General features: G+C 57.3%; 1 protein-coding gene across 1 annotated transcript; it reads right to left on the bottom strand.

Annotated features, from left to right (window-relative positions):
• Positions 1-509: 509 nt before the first annotated feature.
• On the bottom strand, positions 510-8739 carry MSRB1 (methionine sulfoxide reductase B1). Its single transcript, XM_049903896.1, has 4 exons — positions 8579-8739; positions 6756-6904; positions 6320-6434; positions 510-5147 (listed from the first exon to the last, which is right to left on the bottom strand). The coding sequence occupies exons 1-4, from the start codon at positions 8664-8666 to the stop codon at positions 5116-5118; spliced, it is 384 nt and encodes a 127-aa protein (XP_049759853.1). The 5' UTR covers positions 8667-8739; the 3' UTR covers positions 510-5115.
• Between the last annotated feature and the right edge of the window lie 154 nt (positions 8740-8893).

Here is an 8893-nt window from a genome sequence, read left to right on the forward strand (position 1 = left end):
TGCCTGGAGGCAGCCCATTCCACCAGGAAGCCTCCTGTGAACAGGCACTCAGATTTCTTGCTCTGTGGGTTGGCAAGTCTAGTTCCACCAATAAGTAAGTGCCCAGAGGCACCCCACTCCACCAGGAAGCCTCCTGTGCACAGGCACTCAGATTTCTTGCTCTGTGGGTTGGCAAGTCTAGTTCCACCAATAAGTAAGTGCCCAGAGGCACCCCACTCCACCAGGAAGCCTCCTGTGCACAGGCACTCAGGTCTCTCGCTCCATGGGTCAGCTCTAGCACCATCTCACGCTGGTCTCCTGGTTCTGCTGCTGCTTATTTTCTGCTGCTGCCACTTCTCTGCAAGTTCTCTGCTTCTTCGGGTCCTCTGCCATTGCCACAACTGTACCCATTTTCAGTTTCAAAACTGCTTCCAAATTTTAGGTATCTGTTAGAGCAGCACCCCACTGTCTCGGTACCAAATTCTGTCTCAGTCATCTAGTGATGCTATAACAGAAATACCACAAGTGGATGGCTTTAACAAAGAGAAATTTATTCTCTCACAGTCTACCCTACCTATCCTACCCATTGCCGTTGAATAAATTCCGACTTATAGCAACCCTATAGTAGGCTAGAAGTCCAAATTCAGGGCGTCAGCTCCAGGGGACGGCTTTTTCTCTCTGTCAGCTCTGGAGAAAGGTCTTTCACGTCAATCTTCCCCTGGAGTAGGACTTTCTCTGTTCAGGAACCCTGGGTCTAAAGGACGCACTCTGCTACCGGTGCTTCTTTCTTGGTGGTATGAGGTCCCCAGCTCTCAGCTTCCTTTCCTCTCCTTTTATCTTTTGGAAGATAAAAGGTGGTGCAGGCTACACCCTAGGGAAACTCCCTTTACACTGGATCAGGGAGGTGGCCTGAGTAAGGGTGGTGTTACAATCCCACCCTAATCCTCTCAACATAACCTTACAATTACAAAATGGAGGACAACCACACAACACTAGGAATCATGGCCTAACCAAGATGATATACACATTTTTGGGGGGACACAATTCAATCCATGACAGACATGTTACCAGGAGGGACAAGTCCCTGGAGAAGGATATCACGCTTGGTAAAGTGGCGGGTCAGCGAAAAAGAGGATGACCCTTCACGAGATGGATTGACACAGTGGCTGCAACAACGGGCTCAAGCATAACAAAGTTTATAATGATGGCACAAGACCGGGCAGTGTTTTGTTCTGTTGTACGTAGGGTCACTATGAGTCTGAACTGACTCGATAGCATCTAACAACATGTACAACGGAAGGAAACACTGCCGGGTCCTGTGCCATGCTCACAATGGTTGTTATGCATGAGCCCATTGTTGCAGCCCCTGTGTCGATCCCTCTTGTGGAGGGCCCTCCTCCTTTTCGCTGACCCTCTACTTTACCAAGCATGACGTCCTTCTTCAGGCACTGGTCCCTCCGGATTGCTATTTTGCAAAAATCACTCTGGCTGGGAGAGGCTGACTACAAGGAGGTCGAAATTGTGGGGAGAGAAGTGGGCAGGTGAGGGATGCAGGGAGGTAGAGCCCTAGGACCTAGTTCCTGGGGCGGGCCAGGTGGCAGTAGGGGGAGGGGGCGAGGCATCAGTAACGTGGGCCCCGCCCACTGCCCGGGAGAGAGGTTGGAGCTTGGCTAGGAGCATCCAGCCTCCACCCATGTCCCTCCCCCGCCGTTCCCAGGTCGGCCCCGGGCCCGGCCCAGCTCTGGCTGACTCAGGAAGGGGCAGCTCGGGGCTCGACTGCTCCCCCTGCACCCGTCACTCTCGCGAAGCTCAACAAAGGTGGGTTCCCCCCACCGGTCCCCGCACCTTAGGGCGCAGGGAAGCTTCGGCCTGTGTCCCCGTGGGCCGAGGGAACTGGGGTCGCCCGCGCTGACCACTCTGTACCCCATGGGGGTGGCCACGGGGACCCGAGATTCTCAGGCGAGCGGCTACTACGCCTCCGGCGGCGCCTCGGAAAACTGCAGCGGTGCCCTCGCCCCACGCGCGCCTGCGCAGTGCGACGCGCAAGGAGCCAGCGTGCCACGACGTACCCGCAGGGCAGAGACTGTCTCTTGCGGGTCGACGCAGCGCACGGCCTCGGTGCCCACTCCCCAGGGAGATGCCCTTGAGGACTAGGGTTCGGATTGGGTGGTCGCGCTGGGCCTCCTACCAGGACTGTGTATGGGAACGGGTGTGTAGTGGTGGCCTCGGACTGGCTTGGCGGTGCCCTTCGCCAACCCCTCCGGACGCCCCCTCCTAGCCACCCTGCCCACGCGCATGGTCAGGACCTGCCCCCGGCCGCACTCGCATCAGGGTCATGGCTGCCACTCGTGTCACTTATAACCAGGGGAAGGGAAAGCCGCGACTGAGCTGAAGTCCAAAGCATCGTAACTTCACCCATCCATTTTGCAGACGTTTATGTGTGCTGCCCTGGGGATCCTGCTGGGATCGAAGGCGTCCCAGATACATTTCTTCTTTCTCCACCCACCGTAGCCCGGGTGCCCACCCTGCCTGCCCGTATCCCCGACCCTCCCAGAGGCTCCACCTGGCAAGGAAGGAGACACAGGTAGGGAAGGGGAGCCCGGCCCTCAAAGCGTTGTTTCTCGAGGGGCCACTATCGGGAGGTTGTGATGTAACCCAGCACTGGGGCCACTATCGGGAGGTTGTGGTGTAACCCAGCAGGATAGGGGCGCAGGGTGATTTATGATTCCACATGAAACACTCTAGGAACTAGAAATGCCATCCCCCTGCTCCAGCAGCCTCTGCAGACAGGGTCTATGCATGGCCTTCCACCAGCGCAAGGAGGCCTCGGGGTGGGGCTCACCCTGCTCTCCCCACCCCTGGGGGGTCACTGCTTGCCAGCCCCACTGAATCTTCCTGGCCCACCCCCATCCAATTAACGTGGATATGCAAATAAGTGAGGGGTATCTGGAGTGCAGGGACCCAGTCACTGCCCCTGTAGCTCTCACATCCCAAGCACCCTCCTAGCCAACTGTCTGTGCTCCAGCAGAAAAGGTCCTTTATCCCACCCTGCTACAGGTCCAAGCCCAGGGAAGTGACCCTAAACACCTGGCCCAGTTTGCAGGAGGAAGCTCCTGTTCTTGAGCCCTGGTGTCCACTCAGGGACTGCTGGCCCAGGACTCAGAGTTCAGGGTGCTGTGAGAGGGGAGAAGAGCCTGGTCACTGCCCCAAGCACAAGCAATGTGCCTGCTGCCCCCAAATTGTTGTTCGGTGTCATCAGGTTGGTTCTGACTTCTGCTGACCCCATGTGTTACAGAGTAGAACTGCCCCACAAGGTATTCTTGGCTGTAATCTTTACCGAAGCAGATCACCAGGTCTTTTTCCCTCAGGCCACTGGATGGGTTTCAACTACCATGTCTGGTCTCAGAGGTGGCCAAGGCCTTCCCAGAGCTGGTATTTCTCATTTTGGGTGAAGAGCGGAGAAGGGCAGGTGTAGGTAGAGGAGCACCATGCAGTCCCACCAGGCCTTCCCTCACCATCCAACACCTCTTGGCCTGAGCTGGGCCCTGCTCAGCAGCCCATGATGGCAAGGAGCAGCTCCTCCCCATTCTCCCAGCTATGTGGCCTCAGGCAGGTCATTCCACCTCTCTGGGCCACCCTTTCCTGCCTGCAGAAGTACCTGCCGTTCAGGTTACCGTGAGACTCATCATGTGGGTGACTGTGAAGATGTCCCCTGCACCCACACACTAATGCTCACTCCCCACTCACCTGCAGGGCTGCCTCTGGGCAAAGCTGGGCTGGGGCAGTCCCTGAGGACCCATCAGACCCTCCATGTCTAGGGCAGCGCAGAGCCAGGCTCCACTTGAGCAGTGACCAGCTTGGGATCTAGAGGGGTCCACGTAGGAGGAAGACAGAGAACAGGCGAGCTGGAATCAGGGGATGATTCCAGCTGGCCCCTAGCAGGGCAGAGATGGATACATCTTCCAAATGAGGAGGGCAGCCCAGCGCATACAGAAGCCCCTCCTGAAAGGGACTCCTCAGCCAGGGCCACCTCACTGCTTTTTGTTAATGCTGACCCCTCCCAACCCCCGCCTGCCCTCTCACCTGGACCAACCTGCTGATATCTTAGAACACTGGTCAACTGTCTGTCTCCCTAGGGAGGACATAAGCCCCTCCAGACAGGACCTTGCCTGTCTTGCTCATGGCCGCATCCCCAGCACTGAGCACAGGACTGCATGGACCATGGACTCAATAGATAATTGAACAAATGAAATAACTGTGCCTGCTGTGTGTATCCTGACATCTGTGACATCAATAGGCGGTAGGCCTGGGCATCCTTAGTTTAATGATTTCCACCTGCTGGCTCCAGAGAGGATTCAAGAGGGTGGGGGGCTCCAGCATCTCCCACTGCCTGGATGGCAAGAGCTCTGGAGCACACATGTTAAGGCACAGCCTGGGAAGGGACTTTGCGGACATGGACTGTAGGATGGGACCTCGACGGCTCGCCTGGAGCTCTTCGGAGGTCATGGAGCAACAGCTGCCTTCCCAAGCTGGGCGAGGCAGCTGTATCTGCATAGACTGTGACCTGGGGCTCAGGGGTTTGCCTCTCATAGACAGGTCAGGGGCTATGCCATCAACCAGCTCCCCCAGTGGGTCACAAGCCATCAGTGCCCTGGTGGTCCTGGAAGGGTTTAACCAGAGCCAATCATGCAGTGACCAGGCTGGAACAGCTGGCTGGGACAGCCTCCACTTGCCCTGTATCTCTCTCACAGTTTAGGGGGTTAGCATGGGCTTTGGTGAGTGTCAGAGCCCCTCTGGGAATTGGGCCCCACAGGGGTGAGTGCAGACAGGAAGGGAGAGGCAGCCAGGCTGAGAAAAGAAGCTGGGGGTTTGATGTCATTCAAGACCCACGAAGCCAAGAGTCCCAGCCTTGAGATTCTAAGGCCAAGATGAGACAACTGCTTGGCCCCTCGGCCCCATCCTGGCAAAGAGGGGTATGGGCGAACAAGAAACACCTACTTGTGCTTCTGCTGTTCCAGCCCCCGCCCCACCTTATCCCACCTTCCCCCGCTGAATGTCAGTGGGCTCTAATTCCAAGGAGAGGTGACCACAGTGTGGTGGATGTGTGTGGCCACTTGGGAGGTGTGGGCTGCCTCCTTACTTCCCCTGGGAGGCAGAAGCTTCTTTGCCTGAAAGAAAGGAGAGAGGGGAGAGAAACAACTTCAGGCACCTTTCCCTAGACTGGTGCGCCCCACAATCCACCGGCCGGGGAGCTGGAGGGACGCAGATGCCAAATGTGGGGAGGTCTGTGTGCCCCCACTGTGTCCCCTGAAGCCTGCAGGAGAAGCAGGAGTCTCTTCTTCTTTCACACAGACCAATAACAACAAATGGCTGAAAGTATGACTGTGTGTGAGGCCCTTACAGACACCCCCACTTAACCCCCACAACGAGGGCAGCAGGGAGGTGCTGTGAGCAACTGCATTTTACAGAGGAGGAAACTGTGTTGGGATCAGTGCAACAAAGCCTGGGGAGGGGTCCCCAGAAAGACAGGCCTGTAGGTGAAGGGTGGAGATTTGGAAGGGTTTATGTGATGAGAAAGGAGCCCTGGTGGTACAGTGGCTAAGTGCCTAGCTCCTAACCAAAAAGTCAGTGGTTGGAATCCACCAGCTGCTCCATAGGAGAAAGTTGGGGCAGTCTGCTTCCATAAAGATGACCACCTTGGAAACCCCATGGGGCAGTTCTACTCTGTTCTATAGGGTTGCTATGAGTGGGAACTGACTCAACGGCAGTGGGTTTAGATTTTTTATGTGATGGGAGCCCCACACCAGAGATCAGGATGTCTCAGCTGAGCTCAGAGAGAACACAGAAATGAAACACAGCTCCCCAGACACCAACAAGCCACAGTAAGCACAGCACCAACCAGAGCATGTGGTTACTGAGCATTTACAATGTGCCTGGCCTGTGCCTGGCTTTGATTGCCTTTGTCCTTGACAGCCCTGTGATGCAGGTGCTCCTCCCATGCCACTTGGCAAGGAGGAAGCAGGCACAGAGAAGGTGAGAAGCAAGTCTGAGCCTGCAGCCAGACCCTCAGCCTCTGCCCACCCAGCTGCAGGGAAAGGCCAGATCTCCAGAAAGGTCCTTCGCCATACCAGCCCTTGGGTGCCCCTTCTGGGCCACCTGTGATCAAGCAGGCAGAGGAGGCAGGACGTCAATCCCCTCATCCCGGCTCTGCTGCCATCTCTTGGGGTGACCCTGGGCAGTGTGATGTGGTCATTGTACATGAACAAAGAACAAATGATGTGCTCTCTGACCTTGGACCCCCAAAACATTCAGCAGGCCTGTTGCCCTGATACACACTCACCTTTAGGGATGAACTTCAATGAGCTGCTAAATATTCAGAAGCGGGACTGCCCCCGCTTGGGGCCGTCGTTAAGGAACTCGTGACCCAGCCCATTGCCACATTTCCCGCAGGACACCTAGGAAGACCACACAACAGCCACGTGAGCACCCAGCCCATGAAGCACAGCTGCAGTGATGACCTGTGGGGCCACCAGCAGGCAGTGCTCCTCTCTGCATGCCCATTCCCAAGTGAGCTGCTGACACAGGACATTGACCTTCGTCCTGGTGCTGGTACCAGAAATGATATCCTGTTTCCTATGTTCACACTAGGACACCAGGCTCCTCCAATAGTTCAGGGGGGCAGCTCCCCTGGCTGGAGCCAGAGGCCTCAAACAGACAGGCTCTCAGCCCCTAGAGTTGGGGGCGCACACAAAGAACCCCCTGTTGCGAGCACCCACCTTTAAGGCTTCAGGCCGGTTGTGCTCCGGATGCTTGCCAACACTGTCGGCATGGATGGTCTCAGTGAACGCTGGCCATGGGGACGAGTGTGCGTACTTTGAGCGGCTAGAGAACAGCTCATAGCCACACTTGGCACACACATAGACGCCTAGGGGCAGAAGGAGGTAAAACAAGAGGCGTGGAGATCCAGCTCTTCTGGGGGCAGGCTCTCAACCCAGGAGAACAGAGCTGCCCCCATTCCAAGGGTGGGCCATAGACCCTCCCCACACCCCTACCCATGGGCTGCGCTGTTGACTCTGCAGGGGAGACACACCGCTGAGCTAGCATTGACCAGTTTAGGGTATGTGCCAACCACACTTGTCTCATGGACGCTTCCACTAGCCGAGTAAAGGCCAGCATTTCCATTTTACAGATAAGGAAGCTACGGCTGGACCGTGTGCAACCAGGAAGAATCCCAGGCAGGCAGATAGGTACACAGCACCCCCACTTGCAGGCAGGTCCCGCACAGTGGCACTCTAGCACTCAGCGCCTCCCACTGGACCCCCTTTCTCAAGTGACCACTGAAACCCCGGGCTGATCACCCACCCACCAGCCTTTTCTCCAGGCAGGAGAAAAATGGTCCCTGGACAGACGGGGAGCCCAGGAAGATGGAATAGAAGGGTCAAGGAGAAAGGCTGATTTCAACTCATTCCCTGAAGATCACTTTGAGCGGGGGAAAGAGTTGCAAAACTAACTTGCAAAATTGTTGAAAGCTCAAAAACAGGAAACTGTTTGGAGCCCTACTCCAGGGGCCCTGAAGCACCTTTCTGTTCCCCCTGCCCCCAGCCTCCCAGGATGTCTGTGAGCTACCAGGCCTTTGCCAAGAACTTCAGGTGGAAGCAAAGACGAAGCTCAGTAGCTACATGGGAGTGAAGTTTCTGGTTTGCCTGAGCAGCCTGGGGACAACCAAGGCCCCAGAGCCAGAGGGTCTCAGGGCAGGGCTTTGCCCAGGCGGCCTTGTCACAGCTGGCAACACAGCTGCCCAGCGATGCTGCCAGCCACTTGCCTCCCTGGAGAGATCCAGTCCCAGAAAGACTGACTGTCCTGGTTTTGCCTGTGCCCATATTTTTACCAGATTAGTCCATTACCAGGCAGGCCCAGCCCAGTAAGAAGCTCATCAGACGCTCCCAGAGCCTGGGGCCAGGGCTGAGGACAGACCTTTCACAGAACACCCATCCCCCAGGCTGTCTGGCCAAACTTCAAACTTAAATGGCCAAGAGGACAGGGGCTGGACCAGGAACGAAGCCAAGGTAGCCACTCCTGGTTACCCAACGAGGAGGCTCTAAGCAGGTGGGGGAGGCAGCAGCCCAGCACATTAGAATGCCAACGAGACCTTCTGTGTCTGCGGACTTTCAAACCCGCAGGTCCTGGAATGAGGAATAGGGAGGGCCATAACATCTGGGGCAGGCCCCATGGAGGGGCCCCTGCACAAGCCCTTCCACCGCGCCTGTGTACCCCGCCCTTTCCAAGTCTCGACCCTGACCCAGATCCCGACCCCACCCCATCTGCCCTTCCCCCGTAGGACGCCCTGCCGGACACAGTCCTCCCCGTGTCACCGCCTGAACTCAAGGACTGCGACCCCGCCTATAATGTCCCTTTCCCCTTCCGGGTCCCCCAGACGCCCCCTCTTCCGCGATCCTCTCACCCATGTACGCTCCTCCACGGCGGCCCCGCTAGCCCTCATTCCCGGAGCTCCGGGGTTCCATCACCCGAGGGCAGCGACGCCCGCTTCCTGCGTTGCCCCCACCCAGCTGCCCTCCCAGGAGGGGGCCGCAGGCCGTACCCGGCTCAAAGTGGTTCTGGAAAACCTCGCCCCCGAAGAAACTGCAGAAAGACATAGCGCCTCCGGGCTCGCTGCGCGCTTGCCGCATGCGACAGCCCACAGGCCACAGACCCCAGGACGGCCGGGCACCGCCCCGCCCCTCCGCCTGCCCCTTCTCCCAGGACCAATCACACTCGGGATCACGGCCCCCCTATCGAGGAGACCAATCACATCCAGGAACACCAAGGCAATTTCCCCCCGAGACCCTCTGAGGCCCCGCCCCTCCCGGAACCACACTCTTCCTGGGGCAAGGGTTTCGCCCTCCTTCTCAGTAGG

This window comes from Elephas maximus, chromosome 12, assembly GCF_024166365.1.
Source record: "Elephas maximus indicus isolate mEleMax1 chromosome 12, mEleMax1 primary haplotype, whole genome shotgun sequence".
Lineage (NCBI taxonomy): Eukaryota > Metazoa > Chordata > Mammalia > Proboscidea > Elephantidae > Elephas > Elephas maximus.